The sequence below is a fragment of the Medicago sativa genome, chromosome 7, assembly GCF_051527215.1.
Source record: "Medicago sativa cultivar Bolivia chromosome 7, Bolivia_mono, whole genome shotgun sequence".
NCBI classification, from domain to species: domain Eukaryota; kingdom Viridiplantae; phylum Streptophyta; class Magnoliopsida; order Fabales; family Fabaceae; genus Medicago; species Medicago sativa.
In genome coordinates, this window is record NC_140755.1 from 98,715,162 (window position 1) to 98,733,225 (window position 18,064).

At 33.3% G+C, this 18,064-nt stretch overlaps 2 protein-coding genes, 1 long non-coding RNA gene and 1 pseudogene across 6 annotated transcripts; 2 read left to right on the forward strand and 2 right to left on the reverse strand.

Moving 5' to 3' along the window:
* The first annotated feature begins 348 nt into the window (after positions 1–348).
* Positions 349–5,675, forward strand: LOC146911022 (uncharacterized). 3 transcript variants are annotated; one of them, XR_015017811.1, is made up of 8 exons: positions 349–578; positions 966–1,098; positions 2,146–2,193; positions 2,298–2,450; positions 2,569–2,741; positions 3,711–3,741; positions 4,231–4,290; positions 5,122–5,675. It is a non-coding gene; the product is annotated as an uncharacterized LOC146911022 (long non-coding RNA). The 3 variants fall into 3 exon arrangements; XR_015017812.1 differs by having other exon boundaries at positions 5,131–5,675; XR_015017813.1 differs by lacking the exon at positions 5,122–5,675 and adding an exon at positions 4,632–4,729.
* A 4,967-nt stretch (positions 5,676–10,642) lies between these two features.
* On the forward strand, positions 10,643–11,515 carry TSPO (TSPO(outer membrane tryptophan-rich sensory protein)-like protein). The gene is given in 2 exon segments (XM_085723705.1): positions 10,643–10,982; positions 10,984–11,515. Coding segments are annotated over 2 exon segments (576 nt in total). The 5' UTR covers positions 10,643–10,683; the 3' UTR covers positions 11,261–11,515.
* Positions 11,516–12,794: 1,279 nt separating this feature from the next.
* Positions 12,795–15,421, reverse strand: LOC146911024 (uncharacterized). Its single transcript, XM_085723707.1, has 2 exons — positions 13,348–15,421; positions 12,795–13,250 (listed from the first exon to the last, which is right to left on the reverse strand). The coding sequence occupies exons 1-2, from the start codon at positions 13,878–13,880 to the stop codon at positions 13,169–13,171; spliced, it is 615 nt and encodes a 204-aa protein (XP_085579833.1). The 5' UTR covers positions 13,881–15,421; the 3' UTR covers positions 12,795–13,168.
* Positions 15,422–15,424: 3 nt separating this feature from the next.
* On the reverse strand, positions 15,425–17,342 carry LOC146911025 (xyloglucan 6-xylosyltransferase 2 pseudogene; annotated as a pseudogene). The gene has a single exon (XR_015017814.1). The product of XR_015017814.1 is annotated as a xyloglucan 6-xylosyltransferase 2 pseudogene (transcript).
* Positions 17,343–18,064: the final 722 nt, after the last annotated feature.

Consider the following 18,064-nt stretch of genomic DNA (forward strand, 5'->3'; position numbering starts at 1 on the left):
CCAAACACTATTTATTTATGTTTGTGTCTATTAAAATTTCTCAGTGCAAATGGGTAACCATTTTGATATAATAAAAATCGAATGAATAGTTTTCTTGTTGGAAAAAATGCTTAAACATAAAATTTAAACATTTTTTTAAAGAGTAAATGATTAAAGTAACATGACAAAATAAATATTGTCGACAATACGCAATACCAAGATGTTTAATCATTTTCATCTACTAAACTAGATAGAAAAATGAATGTCCGTACGTTTTACTATTTTGCCCCTCTGAGGGTATTTTCGTAAATTGGTAAATATCCATCTCCCCCCATATATATATGTGAAAAGGAAAAAAAAACAAAAGAAAAGAAAAGGGAGAGAGAAACGGGAACGGGAGAAGAAAGGGGGAACGGGAATGGGAGGAGAACCATTCTCTTCCGTCGCGAAAAACGGCGGCGCTTTCTCACTACTGCTTCATTTCCATTTCCTTCTTCAGCATGCTAAAAAAAACGCCTTCTCTCTAAAATAAAACACACCACCGCCGTCAACCTCGCCGTTGATCTTGCCGTCGCCGCCGTCGAACACACTGATCCACGGTTCTCCATCTTTCATCAGCATGCATGTCACAGATCAAGCCTCAATCCTCTTCTCCTCTACCCCTCTCCCTCAATTTTCACCTTGGGTTTTCATTTTTATTCAAATTCAAACAATAATTTTAGAGAATTGAATTTTTCAACTTTTTAATTTTTATTCAATCAATCTAATTGCATGCAAGTCTCCAGAAAGTTGTTTTTGTGATTTTAAGGGTTTGATTTTGTGGTTTTGGTTTGTTTTAGGTTCAGAAAAAGGTTTTTCAGAATTTTATTGTTCTTGGATGATTTTCGTTTTCTGGGTTTCTGTTTGTGGCTTTTTTTCATGCTTTCATGTGTATTTTGGTGAGTTGGTATCTTAATGAGGGTTTTGTATTTGTTTGGTGAACGCAGAAAAGGGAGGAAGCAGGACAATTTGTGACTGTAGCTGAAGACCCTTTTCAATCTTGTGTAACAGTTTTCATTCTTCTTTAGAAAGCGGGATGTGTCTGATATTGTGATCTTCAAAGCACCATCTTGGTTGAAGGTATATTTTACTGGCACAACAGTTCAATTATTGCAAGTTTTTGGTCATATTTTATGTTTATGAATTATGATGTTTATTGTTTGATCCGGCTTATGGTGTTTCATTTTGAATTGTTGAATTTGAATTCATATACTTATATATATTTCACTTGTGGTGTGAAATTGTTGTTGAATTTCATCAGGTTTATGTTTGATTTGAATTTAATTTGATTTGGAATTAGTTTTGTGCCCTAATTTTGTGTTTGCAATTTCAGTTTTGGCTTCAATTTGTTGTGTTAGTGTGTTTTTCTGCTTCCAATTTTCGATCTTTATCGTTTAATTAACATGGGTTTTGTTCATTCTTTTAAAATAATTGAGCTTTTTTCTCATCTTGATAGTTGAAGCCCCAAAATTACTTTGATTTTAATTGGTTAATCCCAAATTGGTGTTGTGTGGTTCATTGATTGTGCATTGTGAGAAATTTAGAAGCATTGTATAAGTTGATTCAATTCAAATCAATGATTTGTGTCCTGTTGAGAATTGTATGAGTTTATCTTATCACATTATTTTAATGATTTTAAGCTGCAATAGACATTTTCATATTATTTAAATAGCGATGATTCTATCAGATTTTAACTTGAGAAGTTCCATTAGACTTGATTCCTGGGAAGTTAGGTATTATTGGCTTCATAATGTGTGGAACAAATTTTCAAGCCGTGGATTTTGGACATGTCAAAGGTCACTGCTTGAAGAGTTGAAGTAAATTAGTTTTATTCTTTCTTTTTTTGATCATTTTGGTTTTGTTATTATATCATAGCAATTTTATTGTGTATTCCACTGTATGCATATTGTCTAAATACTGCTTTAATTAATCATTCTTAACCAAAATGAATTTAACTATGTGTTCCATACAATTTTTTTTGAAGCATCATTGACTAAAAAAGGATCTGCATCAACAATGGGCATTATTAAGATCTTAACAATTTGAAGTATTATGACTATTCCATAATTTTCTGTTTTTGTTTTATAACGATAATGATCATAATTTTGGTTTACCTTACTTATGCAGTCATTGATTGGTCATTTTGATTTGGATCCGAACCGGGTTTTTGATATTGTAAGTTGGATCTCTTCAGGTGTCTATTTTCCCAATAAACTCAGGTGCCTATCTGCATTATCATTTATTGTTGTATTTGGCTACTGACGAATGTTTCTTATCAGATACTTGAGTGTTTTGAACTTCAGCCAGATAAAGGTAGACATAAATCATATAGCTCATGCGGTACAGAAGCAACGAAGTGCATCCATCGGTGATTTTGAGATTTTTCATGGTAGCGGTTCAAATGTTTGGAGCGTAGTTGGATCTGGATTGCTGTAATATTTTTTTTAAAAAGTTATGCGAATTTTTGTGGGAGCTTCTAAAAATAGAGCTGCTAATTTTTGTGAACTTGGCCAGTTAATTTGGAGTTTGAATTCTTTAATCCTTTTGCAGATGTTCCTTTATCAAATGCTCTGTGGAGTTGCTTATTGTCATTCACATAGAGTTCTTCATTGAGACTTGAAACCACAGAATTTGTTGATATTTGGCGCACTAATTCAGTAAGGCTTGCAGATTTTGGATTGGCTAGGGCATTTGGCATACCTGTCAGAACATTTACACATGAGGTTTACTATTATTTACACATTTACACATTTGGCATTTGTTTTTTCTTAAAGGGTTTGATTATTGAGCATGCTTAATTATGATTGTGATAAAATTGATGATGTTTTGTTTGTATGCAAAACAGTTGAGCATGCTTAATTATGATTAGTACTAGATAATATAAAAGTGCAAATTATGATTGTAACATACATGTGATATAATTCATGCTTTCATTTTTCAAAGAGTATAAGTTCAAATGTATCTCTATTCTCTAAAATTTGCTATGTCCTATAATTGTACACACATTTGATATATGCCTACATAAATATGAATTTGTTGGTTGCGAAACCAATTAGATTGGAAAGCTTACTTTTACTACTTTAATACTGTCAAGTCTTATATTTTTATATTGGTTATGTGATTTATAGTGATTTTATGAATTGAGCTGTTCGATTTTACAAGTTATGTTGCATCAGTCAGCTTAGAAAGTTAACATCTTAAGCTTGGAAACTCCTTTTCAAGTGGGACCAGTTGCGTTTGAAAGAGGACATACAGTAGTTTCTTCATGTTTAATTTCATAATTTTATAATTTGCCTAAATGTCCCAGTTGCTATTTAAACACAGCTGTTCTGTCACAGAATTTTAAGGTACATGGTTGACTTTAGGTAATCCAAAACTTGAGTTATATGAATCGGCTTGAGAAGCTGTTTTTCCAAGTTTATGTCTATCTTCTCATCAATGTGTATGTTATGTTGCAGAGACAAAGAAACATCATGAAGAGTCTTAATGGTTATAAGGTCATTGAATAAACAAAAACTTAGGAACACTCTATTAGAACTTCTTTGATTTGAGTTGTGTTTTTTCTCTTCCATTTTAAGTCTTAACTTTTCTTTATTTTCATGATGCATGTTTTTATTTCCATTGCATTAATCCTTGGTGATGGACTATACAACTTTATCAAAATTATATATTTTAGTGCCTTAAATTTTCAGGCCGGCATGAAAAAGAGGGATCACAATGCAGGTAAATAAATGACCTTTTATCACTTTTTGCTGTAAAAAAGCGTATTAACAAAGCTATTTATGCTCTGATAATAAGTCTAAAAAATGAGTCACTTCAAAAGTGACAAGTGGTTTAGGTCATTATACAAGTATATGGATAATTAGTTAACAAAACCGTAGGCCATGATGCTAGATAACTTATAATTTTAAGATCCTAAACTCTCACATTTTGTCTCCTCTAGCATGGAAAAATTTTCTGCACTATTTTGCACAAATCATACTTGAATATGAGTGTTTTCAACCTTGGTGGATCAATTGAAGATGAAATAAGGTGGAAGTGCTAGGCAGCCGCCTTGAAACTAACCTTTGTTTGGAGGGAATATGAAATGTTGTTTTGAATGTGATTGTTCTCTCTTGGACATCCTTTGTCACCAATAGTGGTGATCAATTTCAGTGTTGCTAAGCTAGCTTCTATTATCCTTTTAACTCAACATGTTCTTACATATTTTAGGATAATTTCAAGCCTGCAATGCTCATGGACTTTGTTGTGTTCCTTTATATGATACCTTAGGTATGATCACCTTCTTTGGTATCTATCTACCTACTGAACAATATGAGAAGTGATTTTGCCTTTGATTTGTGATGACACAATTAGAATGAATAATGTTTAGTTGAATGTAACTTCTACGTACACAAGGAATTTGTGACGGGTTCAAGAATAACCAAGGCAGGTATTAACATAAATAATTAGTTATCAATTATCGCAACAGGGACTTGCTTTTTCGTTTGATTTTTGTGCATCATATCTGATTTCTTGCTTTCCTTGGAGTTCTATTTTTTCAACTATAAGTAGTTTCAATCAAAATTTAGGTGTCACTATATTGTTGATGCTTGCTTTTTCATTAATTATAGTCAATTGTTGCTCAACAATGAGTGGTTGTGGTTATGGTATCTTTGCATATATTAAAATGGTTTGGGAAAGATTTTGGAATCAAAATTCTTGACAAAGTTCGTTTAAGATGGATCATCAGAAGTCAAAGGAACACTTGATTTTTAAAGATGGGGTGAGAAAAAATAAAGCAGCAAAGGCTAGACTTCTTAGAAAAAATGTTCTCCAAGTTAAGAAAACAAGAAGGTTGAAAACAATGTCAAAAGAAAATGCTCCAATCTCATGTAAATGTTCTATTTTTTTATTCTTTTTTATGAATATGAAGTTTGCATTTTCACTCATATTCTAATCTTTTGGAAATTGTATTCTGGCATGTATATTTTGTATAATATTTCAATGACAACTTCACTTCGTGGTGATAATAACCAACTTCGAAATAATACTAACATGATCACAACTTCTACAGCTGCATTACCTAACAAACCATTAATATTTACTGCTGTGAATTCTAAGGTGAATCAGAAAATAGAAGAAAGTAATGTTACCTCATCTAAAGTCTCAGAGATTCAAATCTCTACTCCTCCGCCGAGTAACGAAGCAATGCAAGAATCAATCCACAACAGGAAGAAATGGATAAATGATGAGGAGAACTCTTCAAAAGTGGTGAGAGGATTTCGTAAGCTTATATTCTTTGGAAGAAGGAGTTGAAGAACCTTTGTGGATTGATACTTTTTCACAGAGGGGTTCACATGAACTTATGAATTGTTCATGGAAGTTATGAGTTCTCTTTATCCATGCTTTTGGTTATTCAATATTTCAAAAGAGAGTTTACTTTGTCCATTATTAGCTGAGTAGAAAGTGTTTGGCAAATTGAATTATTTGTTGTTACTGAACATACTCATTCATGTGACATGGTAGTCATGTGGAAGATTGTAGATAGTTTCTAGCTTCCCACACCTTATAAGAATAATACCATGTGGATTGGAATTGCTATCATACTAAGGAAGGATACCAAGTATAATACATTTTCCATGTTTTGGAATAATAATATTTTCCATTAGAACAAATTTCCTTCATTACTTTAAAAAGTTTATAGCAAAAAAGTTTTTCGGTTGGATCGAGGTCCACTTCTGGAACCGCACCCGCATTAGTAGATGTAATGATCCTTTTTAGTTTATAAATGTGCAACGTCTTTGACTGTTTATCATTTTAGAGTTATTAATCTGCAACATTTACATATATGTTCTTAGATAAATTTATCAACATTATTAAAAAGAGTAGAAACCTGAGCGCAAATACGAATCGGTTTTAGTAATAAACAGATTTTCCAAATTATAACTTATTCAAACATATAATAAAGAATTTCAAAACCATAGTATTCTAATTGCCCACGGGTACCCGTGGGTAAAATCCGTCACGGACATGGAGCGGGTAGCTAAACGAGCATCCACGGGTATAATAAACGGGTATTTGACTACCCATTTTAATATGAACACAGACACGGATTTGATTGTATCTATAACCACGGGTACCCATACCCGATAATAAATTAAGTAAATTATTAAAATATCTTTATATATCATATCTTATTACTTAAAGTTTTAACATTATTGAAGAAAATTTTACCGCCCACCTAAAAATCCTCAATAATAACCTATTTTTATTTTAAATTTTTTTAATTCAATCTTATTAGGTTTACCGTTTCCACTTCATTCACATCATAAAATATATAGATTATCTAAGAATCATGAATTTCATATGGATTATGTATGATTTATGAAATTTTGAACGAATTATGTATGGATGTTTAAAAGTTGAGGTTTTTTGGTAATTAAAAAAGTTTTTATTTGTACCAAAAAATAAATAAATTCAAAACTTCATGGGTACTCATAGATACCTGAATACCCACGAGTACCCGTATAGTGGGTACCCACGAGGTTAGATTGACTCTGCATAATGCAGGGGTGGTGGATCGGATCAAGTACACAGTTCACAATTATTCTACTAAATTAACTTTACAGTTATTGAGTTGTGGAAAGCCACTACTTTTCCAATGCACGTTTAGCCTTCTCAATTGTTGTCTTCGCTGCAACTTGCTTTGCATCTCTCTCTACAAAAAAGGTCCTTAACGTTTTCATTTGTTAATCGTGATAAGCCGTTTTGAACATTTCATTTTTTAACCCGTGATGCAGGAGTACTCTAAATATTGTGTTATGGTTTATAATTATCTGTTATTTTGCAATCTATCCGTCCGATATAATATTTTGTCAAAAAAGTAGCTAACCCCCGTGCGAAGCACGGGTTTGTAACTAGTATATGTAAGAAAGGAAATGTCCATTGAATTTACCAATTTGCCCCTATGAGGGGCATTTTGGTAATTCAATTATTGGAGGGTTTTTTTTTTTTTTTAAGGTTTGACCTATGAATTTCCATTTTTGCCCCTAACCAATTTTTTTAATTATTTTCTTATTTTTATATTTTTAATAACATTTAATTATTTTCCAATTTTTATATTTTTAACTATTTTTTCAATTTTTCCTCCCAAATTCAATTGCTTCTACATTGCCGTTGTGGGAGATTAAGGTATCGTTTGACCCGACTTTTTTTCAAACTTCTCTACATTTTTAAGGAGAAGTTAAGCCGAATACAATATCAATTAAGTACTTACTAAAAAAAGTGCTTTTTTTGAACGCATAAAATTGAATGGAATGAGCTTTGACCAAAAGCTGTTGAATGTTACTTTAAAAAACTACTTCTCGACAATTTATTTCACAAGCACCTCTTTTCAACTCACGCCGGAAACTTTTTCTTTATTTTTTAATATTATATTTCAATATGTTTTTTTCTTCCATTTAACTTTATTTTTTTTAACCGTTCCATTAATTTTTTAAGGAGATTCCATTTAATTTTATTACCTTTTTTCAAAGGAATTTTATTATCTTTTTATCACTTATATATTTAATTTCAATATCGTTTAATCATCACAATATCACAAATATTTTTATTCACGCTGTCATTTAATGATCCCAAATATTTTTATCTCCTTTCTTCAACCTCGCGAATATATACACACATTAACGTTTAGAGTAATATTTTATGTCCGTCTGTCAGTTTTTTTGTTACGCTAATGCATATAATTTTTTTAGTGTTGCTTGGTTGAGTGCTACCTCACCAATTTTTTTAAATATTTTCCAATTTTTATATTTTTAAAAACTTTTAACTATTTTACAATTTTTTATTTTTAACTATTTAAAACTAAGTTGATGGTTCATGGTTTTTAAGGTTTATATTTTGACATATTACAATGATTCACAATTATCCGTCATTTTACCATCTATCCTTTCAATGTAATCTTCCAGACTGAATATTACTAAGCATATGTGAAGAGACTGAATATTGCTCTGTTGATATTACTTTTTTGACGTCAAAGAGATTTTTTATTTTTTAACGGTCAAAATATTAATAACAAGTTCCTACACAAGACGCTAAAGAGTTTAATGTGTTTCTTTCGCTCATTTTGTGTCATATAAATATTGGTGTTAATCCCTTTTTGGTAACTCTATGACAGTAGCGCTCACTTTTATAATTTTAACTATTATGTAATTTATGATGTTTTCCTGCTTTTATTAAAGCTTTCATAAATATTTTGATAAAGTTTCTTAATTTTTGTGCAATATTCATTAATTTGTTCATTTTTCCTTCGGAACAATTTTTTTACAAAATACGTTACTGAACCCCATGCCTTAAACCATGCATCACAAATATTTGGATTATGCGAACTTCATTCTCAAATTTACTAAGAATGGTAATATTCCATAATTTGAACATCTCTCCTTTAAAACAAGTTTTTAAAAGTGCGTATAATTCACATGAAAGGACTCGATACTAAATTGCAGTTAATATCTGCCTTTGCTGTAGATCATGTGAAATGATTTATATACGTTGAAACTGAAAGGCAAAATGATATAAATCAAGTAGAGAGGCATTCAACTATCTGTCTAATTCAGAAGTTTGTTCACCTGAAAGGAATGGATACTAAATTACAGTTACTATCTACCTTTGTTGTAGATCATGTGAAAGGATTTATATACGTGGTACTAAATTGCATTTAATATCTGCCTTTGCTAGGGGTGGCAAAAATACCCATGCCCACGGGTACCCGTGGGTAAAATCCGTCACGGGTATAGAGCGGGTAGCTAAACTGGTATCCACGGGTATAATAAACGGGTATTTGACTACCCATTATTATCTGGACACAGACACGGATTGGATTGTATCCATACCTATGGGTACCCATACCCGATAATAAATTAAGTAAATTACTAATATATCTTTATATATATCATATCTTATTACTTAATGTTGGTACCTTATTGAAGAAAATTTTACCCCCCACCTAAAAATCCTCAATAATAACCTATTTTTATTTTAAATTTTTTTAATTCATCTTATTAAGTTCACCGTTTCCACTTCATTCACATCATAAAACATATAGATTATATAAGAATCATGAATTTTCTATGAATTATGTATGATTTATGAAATTTTGAGTGGATTATGTATGGATGTTTAAAAGTTGAAGTTTTTTGGTAATTAAAAAAAGTTATTATTTGTACCAAAAAATAAATAAATTCAAAACTCCATGGGTACCCATGGATACCTCAATACCCACGGGTACCCGTATAGTGAGTACCCACGAGGATACGGGGCGGGCACGGGTATCATACTTATCCAACGGGGCGGGGACGAGTATCATATTATCCGTACCCATGGGTATCCATTGACATCCCTAGCCTTTGCTATAGATAATGTGAAAAGATTTATATACGTTGAAGCTAAAAACACAAAATGATATAAATTAGGTAGAGAGGCTTTCAGCTATCTATCTGATGCAGAAGTTTGTTCGCCTGAAAGAACTAGATACTAAATTGCAGTTAATATCTGTCTTTGCTGTAGATCATGTGAAATGATTTATATATGTTGAAGCTGAAAGTCAAAATGATATAAATCAGGCAGCTTTGGTAATAGGGTTTTCATTGGTTTATAGATAGATATCAATTATTACTGGAAAAGTGTTTCTACAGCTGACAAAATATGTTTTCATTTGTTACTTGTGATCAAACCATTTTAAAGATTTAATTTTGTAATCCGTAATGTAAGAGTACTCTAAATATTGTATTATGGTTTATAATTATCTGTCATTTCACAATCTATCCTTCCAATATAATATTTTGTCAAATACGTTACTGAACCCCCGTGCGAAGCACGGGTTTGTAACTAGTTCCTTAAAGAAAAGTAGACTTTAATTTTCTACAACAGCATATTCTAAAAAATAATTAATCAGGAAACAATTTGATTTTGCTCTGTTTCTTTGAGCAAGACTTTTAACAGTCGCAATTACAAATATTTTGGATTGAAGCGTACACTCAAGCGATAAAATATGGAAAAATGCATTAATAATATTAATATTAATATTAATATACTATTTTAATATTTAATGTAATTTATGGTCGTGATTATGGAAGTTTTGCTCCTGTATCTTACTATTTCAGGATACGTCGGCTAAGACACAACTGAATTTGGGGGAAATACTTGTGTGACATTAATGTCACGGTGACATTAAATCTGGGCCACACATTGGGTGACATTAGATGTGTTGTGTGGCCCAGATGCAATGGCAATAACAATGTGTGGCCTAGATGCAATGGCACGGTGACATTAATGTCACCAAAGTGCCACCCCTGAATTTGAGCTGAACGGATGTTATTGTTGATGGACGGTGCAATAATGTGAAAAAAGTATTGGCCACGTGCAGCAACTATCAGCTTCCACAACATCATCGTCAACATCATCAAACAGAAACACAGACAAACTTAATCCTCATTCCTATCTTTACGCGGTCTCTCTTGCACACGCGTAATGTTTCTCCCTCAAACCCTCTCCACTTCTTCCATCTGTCACTCACTTTTTCCTCATACACACTATTTCTACGCTCTCTCCCTAAAACATTCATCATCACTTCTCTTACACATTCATTCATTCCTATCTCAACCTCCTCTCTTCTCTTCTCCCATTATGGCTTCTTCTACAACCACAGACCTCAAACAAAGACAAAGAAACATCACACCCGACCAAACCACCACCACCACCACAACAAACGACCAAAATGGAACAATTAATCACAAAAGAGACAAAAGAATGAAGTTGGCCAAACGTGGTCTTAGATCACTCATAATAGCACTTTCATTGCCTCTCTCAATAACCCTTTTATCTATTTACATATCCTCTTCTTTCACCTTCTCAAACCACAACAAAGAAGTAATAACCAGTTCTAAAAAGCCGTTTTGGTTTCCACCATCATGGGCCTTACACCTTATGGATGGTTTGGGCTGATGGTGGCTTTCATAGAGATCTAACTGCTCTTTTGCTTTACTTGCTTCAGATTCTATACACTGTCTTGTGGGACCCTGTTGTTTTTGGATTTGGGGCAACTAGTTTTGGGTTGGTGGTTTGTTTTGGAAATTTTGTGACTTTGTTAGGGTGTATGCGTTTGTTTGGGAAGGTTCATCCTGTTGCTGCTAATTTGATAAAGCCTTGTTTGGCTTTGATTGCTTTTCTTTTCATTGTAAATCTTAAGCTCTTTTTTATCTGAAAACCTTAAATACATACATGTTGTAGTCTTGTAGCTAGTATACGAATCTTGTAATGGGAGGAAACATAAACAGTCAGTTTCATGTGTTGTGTTGGATACACCAGGTGTAAATAATATGTAGATTCCCACTATTTTGTGTTGTTTTTTCTTTCTTGGCTTAGATATTTTATAGTATACAACGTCCAAATATGATTAGTGATTCAGTGTATGGCTTAAAATTGAATAATGTAAAAATATTGCATTTTTGTGCTTTTATCACTGCCTTTGAGACTGAGATTTGAACGACAGAACTTGTATGCGTTTGTTTTTAATGTAATGTAACTCTGTAGCTCAAGTGACAGTTTCTGTAAAAATGAAAGGAGAGAGGTAGAGGGAGAAATGGGTTAGTAGAAATGGAATGTAATGTTTTTATACAGTTTCTATAAAAATGTAATGTAACTCTGTAACCATGTAGCTCAAGCTTTTAGTTTTGACAAAATGAGAAATGGGCTAGTAGAAATGGAATCAAGGACTAGTTCAAAGAAAATAGATTTGAAGCATTATATCTTGGACTAGCTCACCCTAAAGCCTAAACTTGATTGCTTTATTCATAAGGCAAAATAGGAATAAGCAGCAACTCAAAAGTTCAACTATGTATGCATACACAGTTAGCCGCTTGATTGGGTCATGATTACTAACTAATAGAGGAAAGGCTACATATCTCAATATGTTAAAATATGAGAAATAATATTTATACAACCATACAACTTTATCTTTCATAATTCATACTCACCTTATGTTTTTACTTTCTTTGTAGATTATGATTATCCTATAAGTTGTCATTGAAATGAGTGTCTAAATAACACAACTCTTAAAATACTCTCTCCGTCTCATAATAATTGTCTCTTTACCGTTTTTTATTTTTCTCAAAATAATTGTCACTTTAGAATACCAATGCAGCATTTATTATGTTTTTCCATTATTATACCCTTATATATTGAATTTCATCCAACTTAACTACTTCACTAACTACAATTAATAAGGGTGATTTAGTAAATGATACTAATTTTACCATCAAAATCAACACAACTAATCATTTCCTTAATAATCGTGCATAAACCTTAAACGACTAATATCAAAAGATGGAGGGAGTATGTAATATTCAATTCGATGACCTTTTGTTTTGACTAGTCTATGGAATAGTGCAAGGTGACTAATTAATAGTGCAAGGGAAGTGCTCAAATATCATTTCTCTAAATAGAAATATTGTGTTGAGCAAGGTGACTAATTAATAGTGTAAGGGAAGTGCTCAAATATCATTTCTCTAAATAGAAATATTGTGTTGAAAAATGGTGAAAAGTGATGAATTTAACTTTTAAAAGCCAAAATGTTATTGAATTCAATGTACACATACTAATTTTGGTTTCCAAAAGAGACATTCATATTTAGAGTAAATTTGTCTCTAATAAAAGGACAAATGTAGGTTCATCCAAAAAAAAAAATTAAAGTAAGTAGGAAAAAAGATTCGAGATTGAAGAGAGAATTCCACAACATATAAAGGCAGATCAATGTTTCACTCATTTTCTATACCATCAAAAAATCCACCAGTAAGCAGATTGAAATGTACAAAAAGTTATATATTCTATACCAACAAAAAGTCCCCACCAGTAAGCAGATGGGAATGTACAAAAGGTATATGACTTGAAGCTATTCATCATTCAAAGAATTGCCACGAATTCCTCTACATATCTCTAACTACGGAAAAGCTCATATCCATGTCAAAGCTCACGTAGTTTTGCTACATTTTGATGTATACTAAGACCAGAATCACTATCTGTGTCATCAATTATCATCTTTAGCCTCTGTAAGTGAAAATGGTAATCGGCTGCCATCTAGAATGACAAGGTATAATCCATTTCTTGATTGTGATTATAATCTCCAAAATCTTAAGTACATCCCCAACACAAGCTCTTCAAGACACAATCTCTTTAGAATTAATGAAGCTTCATATCTAATAAAAACATATAATAAAAGACAAAAGGTGATCACATCAGTAACTTAACAAGTAATAAAGCTCCAAGGAACTAAGAAAAACAATATAGTTTTACCTGTTACAAGACGCCAAAATTGCCGATCTTCCTGAAAATGAAGCAAGGAATTGCTCTATCCTAACCCAGATTGCGTCTGGGAACCACGTAAGGGGTTCACACTTCCATAGATTCTCATTTGCAACAACATACAAACGTAATGTGCCAAAGACTCGTTTAACCACCTTCTGTTGCTCAATTGCACAATGTAAACCCTTCCTAATATCAAATGTCTCATATTTGGGATCACCATAACGAATGCAATCAATTATATTTCCTTCGGTAGGAAAAACCATTTCATTCATCAGTGTATTCGAAGTGACTAGAATAATATCCACAAGTCCTTGCAAATTCTCATGTGTTGATATTGTTTTCAAAGTCTCTAACTGCTTTGTTCTTCCATTTGCCTTTAGCCTTCCACCTTTGCCTTTGTCACCACCTTTATTCTTTGCTAGCTGCGCTTGCAAGGCTTGATCACTAGATTTTTCTAGATTTCTTTCATTCATTCGCTGCTCATATGCCGCCAATGAACCTTGAAGTTCTCCAACTTTCATTTCATCAAGGTTCTTGGATTCTTCAATTATCACAAGTCACAACAATGTAGCCAAATTTCAGGGTTAAGTAAACATTACCTTCTCTATTATCTTTAAATCTGACATTTTATAACCACATCTTTTCATTGAGTTCGCAAGACTCAACACTTTTGCGAAATATTCTGAAATCGTTTCAAGATTCCTCATCTGCAACAATTCAAATTGCCTCACGATAGCGCCGGTAGCGGCCGCTATTGACAACAGAGATCTCCTCCAGCGAAACTCTTCTCCAACGTGTCCCAAGCCTCCTTTGCCGTAGCAGCAGAAGCAATCTTCTCAAAGTGGTCAGCATCCACAAATTGATGTATGAGAAACATGGCCAAGCAATCTTTTTTATCGAGTCGAGCTGAGCTGAACCAAGTTCGACTCAGCTCAAGTCATATCCCGTTCTGCACCACCTCACACACATCTTCAAATCCAAAGATCACTCTCATTTGCACACACCATTTGTCCCAATTCATTCCATCAAGGATGGGTAGGTTTCCTAGAAAATCTCCATTCAAACCTGTCATTGTGTTGCACAGCACAAGTAACACTAAACTCTCACTGAGTCACAAAAGGATTGAACCTAGCTCACTGATACCATTTCTGTTGGCGAATGAAGAAATAGAAATGGAGAAACTCACACAGCACACACTATAAAACTGAGAGAATTGGATGTGAAAAGAAAGGAATTTTATTCACACTTTTTAATTGCACTCAATTGAGTATTCACACTCTTTATTTGTAGAGTAGCCAAATAGTTACTAACTAACAAACTGACTTTGTAACTAACTCACTAACTAACAGGATCAATTCTGGATTACAATATTCAACAATATTTCCCTACTTCATGTATGGTCTCTGTGATTCCGTATTCTTCTGAGCTACGTGTAGTGTACTACTAAAATGTACTAGTATATATTGACTTCATAAACAAATGACACCATTTTTTTTTCTTCATAGTTACTTGTTATAATTATTATGAAGTGTTAAAATTAGATCGTTAGCACTCAAATACAGAGCAGCTGATAAAGCAGAGTACATACCAAGCAGGATCAACTTGACAGAAAACAAGAAAAATGCAGACAAAATTGTATTTTTTTTCTTTTCTGCATCTCTATCTAGTGTTATATTCCAATCACATCTACCCCTGTAAATGTGTAGTCCAGTGACAATCTCAATATTTCCGTTGTCCTTATACTGCGGCTCAGGTGTGAGGAAAGTTCACAACTGTTAAACTTATCAACTAAAAAACTTATATTATTGATCAATTGATTGAACAGAAGGTTACAAAGGATTACGAATGAAGGAAGATTATTTATAGGATAGATGGCTCCCAATATCCCTTAACAAACTTAAACTATAGCAGAAATAAATCTAACTAAACTAACTAATGAATGATAAGGAGAAAATGTTATCAACAAACACAATATGAGGCCAAGATAGTCCAAAACTATTTTAACTTCAGAAGCCAATAGAATAGCTACAAACTTACGACAGAATGAACCATAGACAACCATATATTTTATATGCAAATCTACCGTGAAACTTCTCCATTACTTCATAAAAATTTGTGTTAAAATACAATTCTACAAGCTTTAAAACTGAGAGAGAGGTTACATAAGAATATCAAACCCATTCAAAAAAAAAGAGAAGCATAACCTACTTTCCTGTTTCTCACACTGTACTTTCTATAACAAAAAAAAAATGATAAGGAGACAAAATTTCTATTTCTGCAACTAAATGTGCAACACAATCCAATCCATCAAACACGTCTCAGCTAGAAGATGATACCTCAACAGCTTTAAAAGTCGGATGGAGCAAGCCAAGTTCATCTTTAACCTCAAGAGGATTACTAGTCTCATTCCTTATTCTCCTAACTCTCCTACTAACCAATGACTTATGAGTGAATCCATAAATCTGCAATATTTGATTATCACCGAAATTGAAAGCTCTATCCATCTGCTTCAAGCATCTCTCCACAGGATAATCACCAAACTTCCCACAAGGCTTACACCCCACAAAATGAGTCACCAATGGCCACCTATGGTCACCAAAACCAGGATGATAATTCTCAATCATCTCCTCATATCTATCAACCAAAATCCCCCAGTAACCATGCAAGTAATAACCATTCTCAAGATAAACCTTATCACCCCACTTTTCCTTCTCCTTGGCCAACAAATAAACCATAGCAGATTGATCATCTGCTTCGAAAACCGGCCTATCTTTGAGTTCGCGCGTAAGTATTTTCCCTGCTTCATCCCTAACTTTCCCCTTCGGTCCCATTGGTGCCCAAGCATCAAGAATATCCAATGACCACTGACAGTTCCTCAACAAAAAACTACCAGTATTCAACCCAATCCAATTCTTTTCATCATACACCATCTCATTCCAACCATGCATCACCAAATTTGAATCTTTATACCTCTCCCACGGCACTTCAAAAGCCATATCCGTAAACATAGCATCACTATCCATCCACCACAAAAACTCCACTTCTGGGTGTGCCAAAAGAAGCTTCCTAATCAATGGCAACTTCGCCCAAAAACCAGCCATTTCGGCATCAAAAAGAGCCATATTGTAAAAAACCTCAATACCATGTAAACGACAATAATCAATCTTGTTCTTAATAGACTTCAACAAGTAATGATCACCCACTGGATTCTCACATGGTTTAGGTGATGACCCAGTTACCAAAAGTACACGAGGCTTCCCGGGTCGAATGAAATTCGAGAAATTAGGGTTTTCACGAATCCATTTTGACCTTTGTTCATCCCAATTCGAAATTTTTGGTCCTAAACTATACGGCTCATTGGAGCTACGTTTCTCGAATTCATCTCTCTGTTCTTCTTCTTCTTCATCGACCAATATTGTGTTGATGTCAAAATCATTGTAATTGGTTGTTGAAGTTGTAGAACTATCCGAACGAGAATGCGATGAAGTTGTGGAATGAATCTCACCGAGAATGCGGTGAGGTTCAGATAGCTTACGAGAGGAGAAGCGGTTGCGAATGTCGACGAAATCTTGCTCCGGCGTGCCGAATTTCCCGGCGCCGATGGTGCCACGTAGGACAACAATGGTGAGGAAGAGACAGAGGATTGTAACCTTACAATGGTTAAGAAATCTCTGGAATTTTCTCGCCCTTTGAGCTCCCAAACACTTTTCTAACATTTTTTGTCGTCACCAATCTGGTTTTTTTTTTGGTTGGTCAAAGGGAAATGAATGAATGAATGAAAATGAAAAAGGCAGAACAGAAGCAGAAACAGAAGAGTGATTTTGTTATTGTCGGTGAATGAAGAAGCGCGTTTAAAATGTTGCGTTGATGAAGAAAAGATAACAAAAGCAGACAAGGGGTGGGTTGGCGAACAGCATATTCTGTTCGTATAACAGAAATAAAACACTCTGGATTTTGAGACTCTTGTAATAACTTGATTTACTTTCCCAATTTCATTATTAGTTTTTTTGGTAATAATTTCATTATTAGTTTTCATACATGTTTCAAAATTAATTCCGATGTTTATTATAAAAAAAAACAAAAAATATAAAAAATAATGTATTTTTTTCTGAAGGAATAAAATATAAAAAATAATGTAATCGTTAATTATTATTGTACTAATATTTTTTCAATGTTTTTACAAATATATCTTTATAAAAATTGTGAAACATTAGATACATCAACTATAAATGAAAAGACAAATATTAAAGAAAGGGTAAAAAAAAGTAGTTTAAAATTTTTTTTTTGATCAAGGGGAAAAATTAAAAAAAGCTAAGCAATTCGCTGTCTAAATATCCCAGAGGCATCCGCAAACAGAGAGATATTTAGCTGAGGAGGAGGAGACATCCATATCTTCAAAGAATCAACATTCATAGCACCAAACTTGGCCAACCAGTCAGCACATTCATTGCCCTCTCTCAAAGTATGATTAAAGGAGACCATCCAAGGAAGAGAAGAGAGCTTCCTAATGAGAGAAAGCAAGTTTGCATGAGGATGAAAGTCATTTTGATTAGTATCCTCAATAAGATCCAAAGCTGTCCGAGAGTCAGATTCTATGATGATAGATCGATACCCAAGGTCCCATGCGAGTTGAAGTCCTTTCCAAATAGCTGAAAGTTCAGCTAGTAAATTAGACGCTCTACCACAAGAACCAGAAAATCCTTGA